General features: G+C 39.3%; 1 protein-coding gene across 1 annotated transcript; it reads right to left on the bottom strand.

Annotated features, from left to right (window-relative positions):
• Positions 1–7,067: 7,067 nt before the first annotated feature.
• On the bottom strand, positions 7,068–10,323 carry CCN2 (cellular communication network factor 2). The gene is made up of 5 exons (XM_019729373.3): positions 10,028–10,323; positions 9,696–9,915; positions 9,159–9,410; positions 8,821–9,032; positions 7,068–8,442 (listed from the first exon to the last, which is right to left on the bottom strand). The coding sequence occupies exons 1-5, from the start codon at positions 10,091–10,093 to the stop codon at positions 8,146–8,148; spliced, it is 1,047 nt and encodes a 348-aa protein (XP_019584932.1). The 5' UTR covers positions 10,094–10,323; the 3' UTR covers positions 7,068–8,145.
• Positions 10,324–16,833: the final 6,510 nt, after the last annotated feature.

Below are 16,833 nucleotides of genomic sequence, written 5' to 3'. Positions count from 1 at the left end.
GAGTTTCTATTCCGTGATTTGGGGATTTATAATAAGAAATATACCGGGGGTGCAAAAAAAAATGTATACAAGTGGACACTTTGGTCAGTGTTGCTCAAGCAGAAGTTCGCTGTAAGCAGAAGTGTCTGGATGCTGATGGTAACCACTTTGAGCACCTCTAGTAATTGCAGAAGTCAAATGTGACTTGTATTCATCGTTTGTTATTGGTATATATTGAGTACTACAATTTTAATAGTTTTCCTTTCTTAAAATATGTATACATTTTTGGGGGGGCATGCTCTGTATATTTCGTCATTGTCCTCATTTCTAGCATAAAGCTCCAAAACCCAGAGACTATCCTAAGTATTGAGAGCCATAAATGTGTTTTTTGTTATGTTAATGAATGACTTTTGGAACCCACTTAAGAATGGGGGCTGGTTGCTGGGAGACCCATCCATGTGTTTAGAGGGCTGGAACTTGCAGTTTCATTCCCTTTCTCCCCCATCTGAAGGAAGGAAAGAGGGGCTGGAAGTTGAGTCAGTTACCAATGGCCAATGATTTAATCAATCATGACTAGTATGTAATGAAGCCTCCATAAAATCTCAAAAGGTCAGGGTACAGAGAGCTTCTAGGTTGGTGAATACATGGAGGTGCTTGGAGAGTTACACACCTGGAGAGGGCATGAAAGCTCTATTCCCTTTTCCCATACCTTGCCTTATGTATCTCTTCCTTCTGCTTGTTCCTGAGTTAAATCCTTTTAAAATAAATTCATAATCTAATGAGTAAATAGTTTTTCTTGAGTTCTGTGAGCTGTTCTAGCAAATTATTCAAACCCAAGAAGGGGTTTGTGGGAACCTCTGATTTATAGCCAGTCAGAAGTACAGGTAACAATTTGGGCTTACAACTGGTGTCTGAAGTGGAGGATGGTCATGTGGGACTGAGCCTTTTACTTGCAGATTCCAATTCTACCTCCTGGTAGAGAGTGTTACAAATGAGTTCAATTCTCAGACATCCTACTGGTGTCTAAGAATTGTTTGTTGCTGTGGGGAAGCCTGTACACACACACACACACACACACACACACACACACACACACACACACACTCTCACACGCACACACACACACTCACACGCACACGAATTAGGTTCAGATGTTGTTGGAAAATGGGTTCTTGGTGTATGCCACAGGAAAGAATTAAAGGACGCACTGAATAAGCCAAGCAAGCAGCAGATTTATTAAAAGGAGGACAGTACACTTTCAGGAAGGGAGAGCAGGCAGGCCTGGAAAAGAGCAGCCGTGCCAAAGAGGGGTGGGGCTTGGGAAGTTTTACTTCCAAAGTGAGGGTGGGGACATAGTCAAGACTTGGGGGTGGTGTTATAGGCGTTCCTAGGCAGGTCCTTGCTGACCACGCCTTCCTGTGGGGAGGAGGGATTTTTGTCCGTATTTGGCTTTTGTTGACACTCTCTTGGCAGCACAGGGGTGGAGATTTTCCCAAACTGTAGTGCCAATGATATTGTAGTCTATTATGATTAGCTAAAGTTCACCTCCAGGCGCAAGATGGCATCCTGGATCTGCTTTCCCACACAGAAATCTAGTTCTAGCCGGTCTGGTCTGGTTGTACTTTTTCGTAAGGATGATCTCATCTCCTCCCTACTTTGTTTTCCCCTTACTTTCTCCTTCCCTTCCTCCCCCTCTCTCCCTGTGGCCCTATTCTGTCTTCTTACAGTAACACAGGAACTCTTTGCATACCCCCATCGAATTCTCAATCTCCTATGGCTCTGGAGTAGCTTTCATTGTGCAATGAAACTTATATGCATTATGTGTTACCTTTCAGGGGATCATCATCTGCATTTTTCAAAATAAGTTATTTTTTTTCTGATTCTAAAGTCATAACTATTCTTTGTAAATAATTTGGAAAATCTAGAATATTATAAAGATGGAAAAAATAACTTCCAGTTAATCCCTTTTAATGTTTTGGCAAAATTCTTTTTTAAAAAGTGCTTGAATTCTTTTATTTAATTTTTAAACTTTTGAATTGAAATGTAATATACATATAATAAATGTATGCCAAATTTTCTCATGCCCCCACCTCCAAAATAACCACTATTCTGAATTCTGTCACTGTTGATTAGTTTAGCCTATTGTTCAATGTCACATAGATGAAATCATATGATGTGCTTGCTTTGTTTGTCTGGCTTCTTTCATTCAACATAATCCAATAATTCTTTTTATTGATGTATATTATTCCATCGCATGAATAGTCTACATTCTGTTTATTCTGTTGCTGTACATGTGGGTTTTTTTTCAGTTTTGGGGAAGATGAAACTATGAGAATTTTGTATATGTCTTTCATTAATTTCTCTTGGATCTATACCTAGGAGTAAAAGTTTGCTATGTAGCAGGTAGCTATTGGTTTAGCTTTAGTAAACACTGTCATGCAGTTTTCTAAAGTTATATTTTTCTAAATTACACACGTTAAATGTGCTGACAAAAATTGTGTTATAATTTGTTGACCTAAGCAAGTCTTAATATATTTTATATTTGAGATGAAAGTTCTACTTAATCAGTGATACTCTAAATTTCTTACTAACTCATCTTCCACTAACTTTTAAACATATAATATAGGAGATGGATGGCCTCCATGTTTATTGCTTTGGATCTTATGTTTAGAACTGGAATCTGACTTAGTATTTTAAGGATATATTTTATGTTTACTTTATTCTTAGTCTTAGCAACAGTCTATATACAATCAGTATGATTCATGAGATAAAGAATAGTTATTATAAACTCGTGGAGGAAAATCTTTCATGATTTTATTTATGGCATGGGAAAACGAGGTAAGAGGATATATTGAATATACATGAATACAGGAATTCTTTAGAGGCTATCTGTGTGTTGCACATGCTTCCAGGCGCGTGGCTAATTAAGGAATAGTGACTTAAATAGCTAAACCATTTACTGATTTATGTATTGTGAACTGTTTATCTAAATCTGCAATCATGAAAAACTCTTTAACACTTTTTGGCGTATTCTTTGCTATTTTTAAATGAGGTGATAAAAGATTTATTTCAAATATATTTTTCTGATTATAAAAAAGTACATGTTCATTTCAGGATATTTAGAAAACCACAGAAAATATCAAAACAGAACATGAAATTACTTTAAACTAACCATCATGAGATGAACACTGCTGACTAAGAGATTTATTTCTTTTAAAAGTCATCTCTGGCTTATATCTAGAGTTGGTAGATTAGGCCGATATCTCTGAGGCACTGTCAGGTGTGCAGCGTACCAAAGATATGGTACTGGAGTCATCATAAAAGATTACATTTGCTCAATAATGAATAGGTTCCCTGTCATTCTTAGGTGACCAATTAGGTTTTTTCTTTAACTTTTATTATGAACTAATGAACTTAAGAATACGTGATACGTTGAATACACTGACATTTTTATTCTCGTCCTCATTGCAGCTCAAACTGCCCCCCTCTTTCATATGCGTCTCTTCAGTTTGCCTCCTGAATCCTTTTAATATGATCTTAATGGTCCTTGTTAACTTCATTATTATACAATATGAAAAGATATTTCAAGCATAAATGCACTTATCTTACACATTTCTTGCTCTAGACCTGGAATCCGCCATTCTCCAAGAAGCTCTAGTTTCTTTTAGAGGAAAGTAATAATTCAAGAGCACAATCCAGGCCTAGGGATGCTCATTGCTCTTGAGCTGACATTGTATCTAAGCCTTTTCAGTGAGCAGATGTAGGATAAAATATATGTGTGTGTGTATGTACCGGTATGTGTGTGTATTTGTTTTAAAGATAAAATATAAGTTTATGCTGATATTTAATTCAAATTCAGTACTACAGAATTTCATTTAATCACTTTTATATTACATCTGTATTTTCTGCCTTCCTCACTAAGAAGCCCAGTACTTACCAACACGAGGGATCAAATTAGAATATCAATGATGGTTCATTTACTTTATCACTCATTAACAGAATAACATTATTAATAATACCACCACTACCAAGAAAAGCAGTTAAATATCTGGAGGGGGTGGTCATATGGTATTTCCATTCTCTCCTCCACCTTTTATGGTTGCTCTCTGTAGTGTATTCGTATACTATACCTTCTCCTCTTTAACCTTTATTTAGTTGTAGTACTAAAGATAAGCTATGTTAAATGCTGACCACAAGTCCTGATGTTAATATGTCTCAGACATTTTGTTGTCTGAGTTTCTTTTCTAGTAGGTTCCTCGGTAAGGACTCATAGGAACATATGCCCTGAGTTCTTACATGATTTTTGTAGTTTGTCTGTGTCTTTTATTCTTGCATGTCAATTTTTGATGATAAAAGTTGTTTGGCTCACATTTTCTTTCCTTGAGTATATTAAATATGTTATTTCAATTTTTCTGGTGTTGCAATCAAAAAGCTAATGATGAGTTAAATTTATTTTGCTTATAAGGCTCATGTTCTTTTACCTCGATGTCCCAATGGTTTTTCCTTTTTCTTTATATTTCAGCAATTTGACTTGAGTAAATCTTTGTGATGGTTGATTTTATTAGGTACCAGGCATGTTCTTACAATATGTGCTTTCAAATCACTTTTTATTTCAGTAAAGGTTTCTTGATTTATGGTTTTTAGATTTCTGTTGTTGTTTCTCAGAAATTCCTACTATGTATATGTTGGATCTTCTTCAATGACCTACAATACTTATTACTTTTTCTTGAAACATTTTTATTCTTTGTTTATTAGGTTGGTGCAAAAGTAATTGTGGTTTAAAAGGTTAAAAATAATTGTAAAAACCTCAATTACTTTTGCACCAACCTAATATTTATCCTTTCACTATTCTTCTTAAGGAATTATCTGTTGTATTTATTCACCCTTGTGTTTTTCTAGTTTGATATATCTCTTTTAGTTCTAATTCTCTCTTGAGTTTTATCACCATATTTCTAAATTTTACTAATTCTGATGTAAGTTGTTATTTTCTCACTAGTTGTTTCCTTTTTATCATTTATGTCTAATGTCATTTTCTTAATATTCTTTTAAAATAGTACGTTATCATTTTAACATGTTTTCTGGGCCTGCATTTCTGACGTGCTTATATCTGTAGGTATGTTATTCTGTCCTTTATCTTATTTTATATGATAACTTTGTATGAAATTTGGCTTTGATACTTGTTTTCTTATTTTTTATGTGAAATTAGTTTTCCTGAATTTTGTTCAGGAAGGAGGCTTGATTTAGATAACTTTTCTAACTTCATAGAGCTCCCACTTTTGTTGTTTTTATGCAGTATTAAAAGTATGGCAATTTGTCTCTTGAGGTTTCAAACCTGTTTCTCTCCTTATTTTTATCTGGACCTTTTCTCTCAATATCTTTGTTGTCTCTGACCTGCTCAATTTTCATTCTACTCCCAAGAGTGTGGAGTCCTTGCTTGTGAAAGAGCCTTGGTCTGTACATTTTGTTGGAGTGAGTGAGCAAAACCTCTACCAGTTTCAGTAGCTGCTCTCAAATTGGTCTCCTATATTTATTTCACTGTTGGCTATTTTGGAGCTTTCCTGTTCTCAGAAGCATCAGATACCCTGATATATCCCTTTTGCTTTTTTGCCCACATGTATGCTGATATAATGCAGGTTTGTGGGGGGTTGATGATTATTTCCTTACTCATATTTTGGGGTTCAAGGGATGCCTTGCCACCTAAGTTTTAAAAATAAATATTATTCATGGGATTTTGATTTCATAAACTACTCTGTTTTTTATGTGGAGATTTGGGAAATTTACTTGTATGCTTCTATTACTACTTTTATTTTCCCAGAATTCTCAAATTCCTTTTAAAACAGGCTCATTTACCATGGCCCTTCACCTTTGCCGCCAGGAGTCAATTGACAGGAAGGAAAAGTGAACTAAACAGAGTACTCTGTGTGTATGTTTGTGTGTGTGCGTGCGCATGTGTGTGCACATGTGGGTTTATTTGGGGAAGTGGGATGAGAGCTTTTCTATATATGTATGTGGGTATATCCTAAAAATCCAATGTTTTGACCAGAAATACTGTTCACATATTGAATACGGGAAGTTTTCACTTTGGTTTGTGGCAATGGGCACTGTTTGACTGTTTGTAGAACTGGTCTTTATTTTCAGATGTATTTTTGTCTCTAGAAATGACACTTCCACTAAAACATTGCCAATTACCTTGTGATAGGTTAGTCTGTCTGCAACTATTTTTTCCCCCCTAGAATCTACAGCTATTCTGATTTGGAAAAAAATGAGGTTCTAGCTGTGCTTGGAAGATTTCTTTTGTTTGCCACTTAACATCAGTTCCCTTTTCAGTAGAGGCTTGGAAAGATCCAATATCATTTCCACACTGGGCTTTTTGAACAATTTCATTTTGTCACTTACAAACCCTTTGTGGATCCTGAGATCTGAAAAAGCCAAAAACTTAGGGAAATGGAGATAATGCTCTTAAGACAAATTAATATTAATAAATGGAAGATTTACGTACCCTCTTTTTCTGCTTATACCACCATCTATTTGTGATTGGTTATAATTGCAACTAAAAACAGAAATATGTAAGACATTAAATTGCTCCATTTTCATGCAGATCTAATTTTATACTTTTCACGTTTGACAGCTAAGTAAGATATTAAAGTTCAGAAATACATCTACAGTAGAGAACACAAATTCAAAAAAATACTTAGACATTTTCTTTGTGCAAGACGCAGACTAGTTTGTGATGTGAAGGGTTGGAAATTAAATGCCTACAATGGCCAGAGGTATTAAAGGTAAACAGGACTGAGTAATAAAATAGGGGCTTATGGAAACTGAAGAAATCTAGAATCAAATTTGTATTTATAAAGTAATGTGAACATAAAAAAAGCCTGTGTGCTCAATGTAGAGTATGTATTCCTGCAAGTTTGTTACGATTCAGCGTGAAATATGTTTATGTGAAATTTCTATTGAAGTGATTAATCAATTAGTATATATAAGAAATTTAAAAATAATAGGTGAATTGTTTTAAGGCAAATAAAAGCTTCCCATTTACATGCAAGAACACTCAGAAATGTTTACAGAAAAAACGAATAACCAAGCTCTTTATAGAAAAAATATATACTTTATTTTCAACTAGAAAGGTGCAAACATGTAACTTTTGGTCACACTCTCAACAAATAAACTGTCCAAAAAACAGTCATAGTCAAAGTAGAAACAAATGCTTCCAGGTGGAAAAACTGACCAGCTATATAGAGCCACTCCTTTTTTAATAAAGGCCATTTGTTCATTAAAAGTGAGGCTACCTCATTTTCAACCTACAAATCAGACTTCCAAGGGCATCACTGCCTCACCTTCATCAAAACAGATTGTTTTCATGGACTGTCACTCTAATTGAGCAGAATTTCCTTTTGAATATCCATTCCATGCTTTGAATTATCAGACAAGCTTCATGTCCTACCTATGGTGTTCAGAATTGAGGCTAACATTTGAAATATCAAAGCATTAAAAACATAAACAAAAAGGCACAAACAACTTTAAATTAACTTAGATAACTGTACAAATATATATATATATATATACACACAATATTTACAATATCAATAAAAAAATCTGGCTTGTTACAGGCTAATTAGCTTGCCACAAGCTGTCCAGTCTAATAGACAGGATTCTGATTTCTGAACACTGTCAGTTGAATCAGAATGTCAGAGCTGAATCCGCTGTTCTGACTTAAAGAAGAACTTGACTCAGCCTCACGATGGCTGGAGAACACACATCCTAGCTGTCACTGGAGCTACAGGCAGGTCAGTGAGCATGCTAAAATTTTCCTTCTCAGTTAGCACTCCAAATAGCAGGTACATTACTACTTTAAGCTTTCAAGCCTTTCTACTGGTGCCCCCCCACTGCTCTTAAAGCCATACCTTAGTATACATTCTGGTGCTATGCGCTAACGTAACCCCACTGTCAAGTCTTACTTTCTTCAAACCAGTGTCTGGGGTTGATAGACTATTTGTTTGAATGTCACATGACACAGTATTTTGAATTTAGAGGGAATTTTTCTTTTCCCCAGTTAGAAAAACTGATTTAAATAACTTGTGCTACTGAAATCATGTTTACACAAAAATGAGATGTGAATCAGTTCAAGTTACAGCCAAATGAGTTAATGTCTCTCACTCTCTGGCTTTAAGCCATGTCTCCATACATCTTCCTGTAGTAGAGTGATTCAAAGATGTCATTGTCTCCAGGACAGTTGTAATGGCAGGCACAGGTCTTGATGAACATCATGCTCCTCTTCATGACCTCACCGTCAGGACACTTGAACTCCACGGGAAGGGTGGTGGTTCTGTGAGGGGTGCAGCATCGGCCATCTGTGCACACTCCGCAGAACTTAGCCCTGTAGGTCTTCACGCTGGTGCAGCCAGAAAGTTCAAACTTGACAGGCTTGGAGATTTTGGGGGTACGGATGCACTTTTTGCCCTTCTAAGGAAGACAAAGGAGAAGAGAAAAATCAGTGACACTACAAGGGGAGTGGCTTTCTTTAACCTCTGTGTGTTCTAAGCTTATGCTGTCTGACTTCTTTTTATATTTTGAGAAGAGGAAGTCTGACTCTCATTTGCCAGTTTTCCAAAAATAGACATAGCCTCTCTTGGGATGTCTTGAATTAACTAACACTGGGGAGGATTTCTACTGGAAAGCTGGTAGTTCCTATTACACAATATCTCATTCCAGCAAAACAGCACAACTGTTAGATATTTTTGGAGATAATAGGCCTATAATAACAATGGTGGTGGGAGACCAGACTTTGGTCCTATCCACTATCATTCCATGAAAACTAGTTAATAGGAGCAGAACATATACCTTAATGTTCTCTTCCAGGTCAGCTTCACAAGGCCTGACCATGCAGAGGCGACTCTGCTTCTCCAGCCTGCAGAAGGCGTTGTCGTTGGTAACCCGGGTAGAGATGCCCATCCCACAGGTCTTGGAACAGGCACTCCACTCTGTGGTCTGGACCAGGCAGTTGGCTCGAATCATAGTTGGGTCTGGGCCAAACGTGTCTTCCAGTCGGTAAGCTGGGAGAGCAGAGCACACAAACACAAGGTAAGACACCAGGAAAGACATTTCCCCCGTCCTTTGTCAAAGTCAGACTCACGCCTGGGGGAGATCTGCAACACTGACATAGAGAAGATTCAACTCACCAGCGAGGGCAGGGCCAACCACGGTGTGGTCCTTGGGCTCATCACACACCCACTCCTCACAGCATTTCCCAGGCAGCTTGACCCTCCGCGGAAAGGGGCAGTCAGGGCTGGGCAGGCGAACGTCCATGCTGCAGAGGGGCACGCAGCCCACCGCCCCATCCAGGCAAGTGCACTGGTATTTGCAGCTGCTCTGGAAGGACTCTCCGCTCCTGTATACGGTCCCTCCAAAGACGCAGGGGGCACCATCTTTGGCTGAAGAAGAGGAAGGGAAAAAGGGGGGATGCAGGGGTCAGGCATTTGTCCTTGGCCCTCTAACTGTGGGCGCAAAAGGGATGAGAGTTGGGAGCAGGGCTCCAGGGGGCGAGCTGCAAAAAGCCAAAGAAAGGACTCAACTCCAGCAGCTTATTGGCGTGTTTCCTGGCGGGAAGGTGGGCGTGAGGGAGGTGTCCGATCACAAAGTGTCCCCAACACCTTGGCAGGCAGTGGCGGTGGAGGCAGAAAGGGGCAAGGGGCCTGGATCGGGGCAGTAGGTCTTACCCGTGCACACGCCGACTTTGCGGTTGGCCGGGGAGCCGAAGTCGCAGAAGAGGCCCTTGTGCGGGTCGCAGGGGTCGCGCTCCGTGCACAGCTCGCCCAGTTGCTTGGCGCACACGCGGCAGCAGCCGCAGCCGTCCAGCACCAGGCTGACGCCCGCAGGGCAGCGTGGCGCCGGGGCTGTGCACTGGCACTGGCCGCTGCAGTCCTGGCCGGAGGTGGGCTGCAGGGAGAAGGGGGCGGTCAGCAGGGCTCACAGCGCCGCCGGGCCCTCCTCTTCCCGGCGGAGTCCCTCCCCACTAGCGCCAGTGCAGCTGGGGTCTCCATGCGCTTACCCGGCTGCAGAGGGCGAACAGGAGCACGAAGGCGAAACGGACGGGACCCAGGCCGGCGGCGGACATGGTCGGGGCGCTGCGGACAGAGGGTCGTAGTATGCGGTGGTGTTGGCTGGGTGGGCGCGGCACGGTCGGCGGGACGGTGGATCGCGGGCTCGGACCGGAGGTGGGGGTCTGGATGCGCCGGGCTGGCGTTTCTGGAGCTGTCGGCCGGGCGGCTGCCGTCGGGTTAGAGGCGGTTGGTCGCCTGTGGTTAGAGTTGCAGTGGCTGCCTCCTCTCAGCGGGGAAGAGTTGTTGTGTGAGGCTGGGGCGGGCGGCCCTCGGCTTTTATACGCTCCAGGCGGCCCCGGCTCGCCAATAAGCTGAATGGAGTCCTACACAAACAGGGACATTCCTCGCATTCCTCCCCACCTTCCTGCCTCATCAACTCACACCGGATTGATCCTGACCCCTTGACACTCAGCATTCCTCCCGTCTGAAAAAGCTGGCACACTCCAGCTCACCAAAAAAAAAAAAAAAGAAAAAAAAGGCTCAGTATTTCCAGAACCAAATAGGACTTTTTTCCCCCTTACCTCTTCGCACCACTCCAGATTTATACCATTAAAAACACATCGGCAATTATTATTTTTATACCACTCACTTCTGTTTCTAATAGCTGTGCATGTTCTACCCCCTGACATAAATCCTTCTTAGGATGTAGGTAGTTAAAGAGGCTAACAGCAGGGATTCCTAAAAAATTCAATAAGGGTTTCCTTTTTATTATTTTTGTAATGATTTGAATTTTAGAGACTGTCTGCCTTTGAAGCTCTTCAGAGACCAGAAGAGGAGTTAGTTGCTTTTAAGCTGAAACCCCAAAAAGCTTACCTGCAAACCCCTGGGTTCCATACTGGAGAGACAGGAATTTGATTGTTAGTATCTTGAGATAGTGGTTTGGATGCCCATTGCCACACAAGAAAGAGAACAAAGCCCAGGGGTCTGAGTGTGTATGCAGTTTTCTGGGGGAGATTTCCAGCACTCTTGCTTTGTTTTCTCTTAACACATGTAGCAGTTTTATTGTTGGTGTTAGAGGGAAGGAAAGGAGATGAGTGGACATCAGTATTTCCAGAAAAGTGGACTTAAGTCAGAGCAGATAATTATGTGGTGGGTAGGTAGAGGCTCCCCATGTTAGGATGAGAACACAGGGGTGGGAAGAGAGGGAAATCAGACAGGAGGGGGCCACAGGAGAACCTGACAGGAGGAGGCCAGCAAGAAGCTTGGGGTTTACTTTGGGTGTTGAAAACACTGTTGTGAGTCTTTGAGAAATGAGTGATTTTTCTTGCGCTCAAACCTATAATCTTCAAATGTGGATTATACTTGGTTTGTCTTGCAGTAAAAAAAAAAAATCTGTTTATATAACAGGAACAGTGAACCCCATTATATCTAGTTATAAACTGAGAGTGTCAGTGAATAATATATTTTAGTGACTCTACACGTCTATGAATAGTGATTGTGACTTCTTACTACCCAGGGAGTCTGCAGCCTGATGGAGTGAGATCAGGTCAAGGAAAGAATAGGTTTTATTCCCTCTGTTTATGTGCAGATGTCAAATATGGCCAGTGAAGTCTAACCAGATCTCAGTTCCTTAATATTGCTAGTTAGCTTCACTAAGGACTCAGTTAATGAACTGTGCTTTCATTTACAATCTATAGTTTAGTTGCTTTTTTGTTAATAACTCCAGTTACCATTTTATGTAAAGTGATTCCAGGGCCATGCCAGTTTTTTCCTATTGTAATGCCACATCAATTGACAGTAGTATCACCAACGAGTAGATTCATTTCAGTTGTTGATGCTTCATTGTATTGGTTTAAGATAAACATATCTGTTTCTGATGCCAAGGCAAGCTTTCAGAAACAACACTGTCAATTCATAAGTTGAAAACAGCTTATTGAAGCTGGCCACATTTTTTTAAAGTTTCAATTCATTGTGTTGAAAAATAGCCAAGAAAAAAAAATAACCACTCCAACTTCAGTGTAGACCACATCATCTGTGCACAATTACCTTGTTAAGCAATCCACGTGGTGTACAGTGTAGTTGCATGTCAACAGTGTGAATGGCCAGTAAAGGGGGCCTCTGAAGCTCAGGAAGAATTTTCATCATTGTTATTTAATGTTCTTTCCAAGCATTCCTCAAAGAGAAGAGGCCTAAAAGTTCCTATTTAAAGAAGGAACATTCCAAGTTATGTTAATAGACACATGTGTATTAAAGGCAACTTGGCCCCCAACTGTTTCTTCCCTTGTGGATGATTTTAAAAGTCCAAAATATGTGGGCAGCCACAGTGAAATCTTTCAAGACCTAAACCCCCAATTACGTCTACCACTAATGGTTGGAAAGGTGTGGTAAATGGGGAATGGTAGGGATGTGAAGCTCCAACCTCACCTAAGGTGGGATGTGGGCTCAGTGGTGAGCTCTCTCGGCTTGCAGGGTGAAGTAGATGGGGAACGGTTGGGAATTTTTGCATCTTCTGGAGAGTCTGAGAGCCACCATCAACAGCTTCATGTGAAACAGAGTGAAGACTTTCATTCATGGAGGGGATAAATTGCTGGACTGGGTTACATTTGCGTGACCTGGGTTGTATTCTTGGAACTACCATTCACAAATCGTAGGGAAATCACAAGTAGGAACCCTATTCCCAAGTTTCCGTTTATAAAATCGTGATAATAATGAGAATATTTTATTTCATAGGGTTTAATGATGATTGATTATATTAAGCATTTCAGGGAATTGGTACTTTATTATTTTTTCAATCTTTGTTGATTTTCTCTTTCTCCACAAACATAACAAATATATTACCATTCTGCTATGATTACTCTAAAATTCACATGGTCCCTTGAAGTCTTAAAAGTCCTAAGTTAGCTCCAAGTGGATGGTTTTAACATTGGCTAAGAGAAAATTAGCATATTGAAATATATAGAACATGGAATCTCAGAATAGAAAAATGTCCTGTGCATTATAAGGTGTATGATCAAAACTCTTTTGAAGGGTTTAAAATAAAAGATTATTAGAGAGGTATATATAGAAATAGAAAGAGAGAGAGAGAGAGAGAGAGAGAGAGAGAGAGAGAGAGAATAAGACATAAGACACCCAAGACATTTACAGACCCAAATGTTTATATTGTGATACGGACCATCAAGTGCCAGGAAATTCAAAGGGAAGGGCTGACACTCCATCCCTAACTCATGCCATAGGGATCTGAATTCCTGTGCTATTATAAATGACTCAGCAAATGTTTGTGTGTGTCTGGGCGGTAAAGTGGAAATAGTGGCTTCTTATAACTTCGTCCAACTCTGACTGATCCCAACCCTTTTGATTGACAGAAGGTCAGCATTGGGATAACACGTTCTTTGAATTTGTGTGCAAAATGGTTAAGATGCACTAATTTTGTCTTGTAAGCAAGTGTTTATCTAGCAAATGCTTTTTAGAGAGCTTTTTTTTTCTTGGTGAAATGAGGAATTCACTAAGCTGGCCACTGAGCCCTGTTTACAGAGCTATATAAAGTATGTGTGTGTGTCTATGTGGGCATCATTTGTACAGGTCGTTTGATTAAGTCTTGTAAGATGTTCTGCTTTGGACGTGTTACATTCCTTCTGTTATGTTTGCTGTTGTTCTTTCCCCCCACCATCCTAAAAAAGGTTGCTTGATCAGATATCAGACATAGAGAAAACCTGGCAGGACTACAGGGAAGTGGCCAGACTTGGAGTGTTTGTGTACTTAAAGAAGGAATCTTGCACATTTTCAACTTGGAGTTGTAGACATTTTCTTATAAGAGCAAGTAGAAGTCTGTGCCAGCCCTCAAAACGGAAATCAGAGCTCTCAGGGAAACATACGGGAAGAATGTGAGTCTGAGCCAAGACCCATACGCAATGCATACACTGAACTGTCAGATTTATAGGAAGTCTGGCCGTATAAGGGCATCTGGGCAGTAAGCAGTTTGTCGTTATGATGACTTGGGAGTGGGCTTCTGATGTTTCCAGCATGCCTCAAATTCAGTCGTGTAAATGAACTCCACACACACAAAAATGATGTGCCAGAAGACTTTTTGAGAAATAGTAACAAATATTATCCTCAAGACTTCAGGGACCATGTCTTGGCTTACATTGCCTTATATTTGCTTAAGATGAAGGTTAAAGAGAGGGCGTATTCCCTGGGGTTCAAGGTGGGAATGAAGCACGGATGTTTACTATCTAAATTATATTCATTTCCTTCGTGCTTTTTCCTCCTTATAATTAGTTCTCTGACTTTCCTAAGATATTTTCTGATGCAAAGGTATTCGTTGCAAGGTAGTCAAAGCTGTTTCATGTGGTCTGTGTTTTATGGTTGTCTGTTCGTTTACCTGCATTTAGAGTTGAAGATTGGAGGAATGAGAAAGAACAGGAATTAAAACAAAAATTTCCTTCAGTTTACTACTTGTCTCACTTGTTTTAATAGTTTAATTAGCTTCCTAGGTTAACCTGAGGTTAGTGTCCATTAACCTGAGATGGTGATGGACAACATGGATGCTACTAGGGATGGAGATGAGTCTCTAACACTTGTCCTGACAGATTAGAGTCTCAAATTTATTACACTTTAGCAACCAGAGTCTGTACAACCTTTTTTTTTTTTTTTAATCAATCTAAATGGGAAGAGTCTTCTTGGTAGTACTTAAATGATAGTGAGTGGAAATGAAAAAAAGTGAAGATAACCATTTTTTAAATGTGTGATTTGGGGACACCAAGTCAATAGGCTTAAAAGGAAGAGAGAATTGAAACTAGATAATTTATTTTAAAAAATGAGAGTAAGTGAAGGATAAATATTTTGAAAGGACCAGTGTGAAATGTACATGAATGTATTCCTAGAGATTCCGCTGGGGTGTGAGGAGGTGGAGACAAACTAAGCCAGGCCCCATTGTTCATCCTCTGGTGCTCCTACCTCCTGTCAAGAAGCCTGAAGCCCCTTCTCAAAACTCCTGGGCTCCCTTGAACAGCTTTTTTTTTTTTAAAAAACATTAGGTAGGGCCCAGAAGACTGGCTGTAAGACTGGAGATGTGACTTCCATACCTGTCATTTACCTGCCAAGTGGGCTCAGGGCACTAATTCTCTCTGAGCCCCAGTTTTCCACCTGGTCATAGGTATTTTTCAGACCAAGGAGACCATGTTTATGAAAGTACTTTCACATGATGTATTAAGATTTTAAATTTACCCACCTCTTCTGTTCTCTAGTGGCTTTGCTTGCCCTTAAGACTAAGTCCAACTCAGCCTTGACTTTAAAGATTAAATTCATCAAGTCTAACTTTATAATATCATTCATCCTTGCAAGGATTTTAGTGTTAAAACTCTGTGAGAGCTGAGAGAAAACCAGATCCTACTTCAGTTTTTAGATTATGTGCTCAGAATTGATAGAGATATTTAACAAAGGAAACTTTTTTGTCTTATGCCTCTTATATGCTTACATATTATCTGTATGAAAGAGATATGATAATATATTTCTCTTTTAATCATAGTTTTCAAGGTACGTAAAATGAAATTTCATACCCAACTTTAGTCACATGAGAGGATCTGCTCCCTTCATTTCCATTTTATAGTTTACATTCCATTTTTTTGGGGTGGGAGGGAAATGCCAAATAGTACCCCTGTCTTCAATGAAAAGCATATACCGCTAATCCTTAGGTAAGAATATGGTGTGTAAATATGAAAGAAACAACTAAACATTGATTATTTCCCATGTAGATGTTTTCTTTAGATTATTTATTTCTCAGAAACCAAGATGGTGTCCTTTTGTTTAATGTAATGCCACCGATATTTTACACTCTACATACTCATATATTGGGTGAAACATTTCTGTTTCATTTCATTGTGTATCATGAACTGTTATACCATGATAGTGACAAGCAAATTTTCAAATTAAATGCAAACTGGTAGCCAGTACATTCTAGAATGCCGAAAACTAAGTTTTTCAAATTGTCTAAAAAGTTTCTAAAATATTTTCCTATTGTGAATTTTTAAATAACTATGCCTATGGGAATTATATGTTAAAATCTGAACACATGGATAAGGCTTTTTGAGATGTCTTACCTTCTGGGTTGGAGCTTATGCCATTTATGAAGAAGAAAAGTACACTCTATTTAAACTCTTGACAGCACCAGATTTAAAATAAAAGTGAACTCATTCCTTGTTTAATTTGACATTAGAGTATACAATGCAACGCAGTTTTGTGTGATCAATTTAACAGGAAAGCTTCTTAGAGCTCTGTCTGTATACCTGAAATGGATGGATACCCTATACGGCTGTATCGCCTTTCATTTATGCAGAAACTTTAAATTTCAAAGCCCTTTCCCATATACAGTCTTACTTCAGCTTCATAACAACCCTGTGAGGTATTATTCTCCCCATTTTGCAGATGAGAAAATTGAGGTCCGAGGCCAAGTAACACAACGCAAGCTTTGTTAGAGGTGGAACAGGGACATGTGAATTTGAATTCAGTTCTTCTAATCTCCTCTCTTCCAAACTCCACTGCTTCTTTTCTTCACATTCTCCATACAGTGATTTCTGAACACTGAATGTTCTTAAGATAATTATCTCAGATCTTCTTAAGCTTCTTAAAGTGCACACTCTGGAAGGCATATAAAGCACTAGGGACTAATTGGTGGAGTCAGTATTATGCAGTGGTCTGAGATAAGCATGAGGTAGAAAGATAATGTTTATTGATCTGTATTAGGAGAGAACTTTGGGTTTAGACAAAGTTTTTTTGTTTTTGTTTTTTTGACAATTAAGATTTTTGTGATTTTGCTCTG

The sequence above is a fragment of the Rhinolophus sinicus genome, chromosome 2 (assembly GCF_057876585.1).
Source record: "Rhinolophus sinicus isolate RSI-liver-muscle chromosome 2, RSI-T2T, whole genome shotgun sequence".
In the NCBI taxonomy this organism is placed as follows: Eukaryota; Metazoa; Chordata; class Mammalia; order Chiroptera; family Rhinolophidae; genus Rhinolophus; species Rhinolophus sinicus.
The sequence above is the reverse complement of the archived record's forward strand: the minus strand, read 5'-3'. Positions and strand labels throughout refer to the sequence as shown.

Bases quoted from the DNA above. Each gene is read 5' to 3' on its own strand.
- CCN2 (XM_019729373.3), bottom strand. From the start codon at position 10,093: ATGTCCGCCGCCGGCCTGGGTCCCGTCCGTTTCGCCTTCGTGCTCCTG. The intron at 9,411-9,695 runs GTAAGACCTACT...CCTCTTCTTCAG, and splicing joins CAAAGTCGGCGTGTGCACGG to CCAAAGATGGTGCCCCCTGC. The intron at 8,443-8,820 runs GTATATGTTCTG...TGTCTTCCTTAG, and splicing joins ACCTGGAAGAGAACATTAAG to AAGGGCAAAAAGTGCATCCG.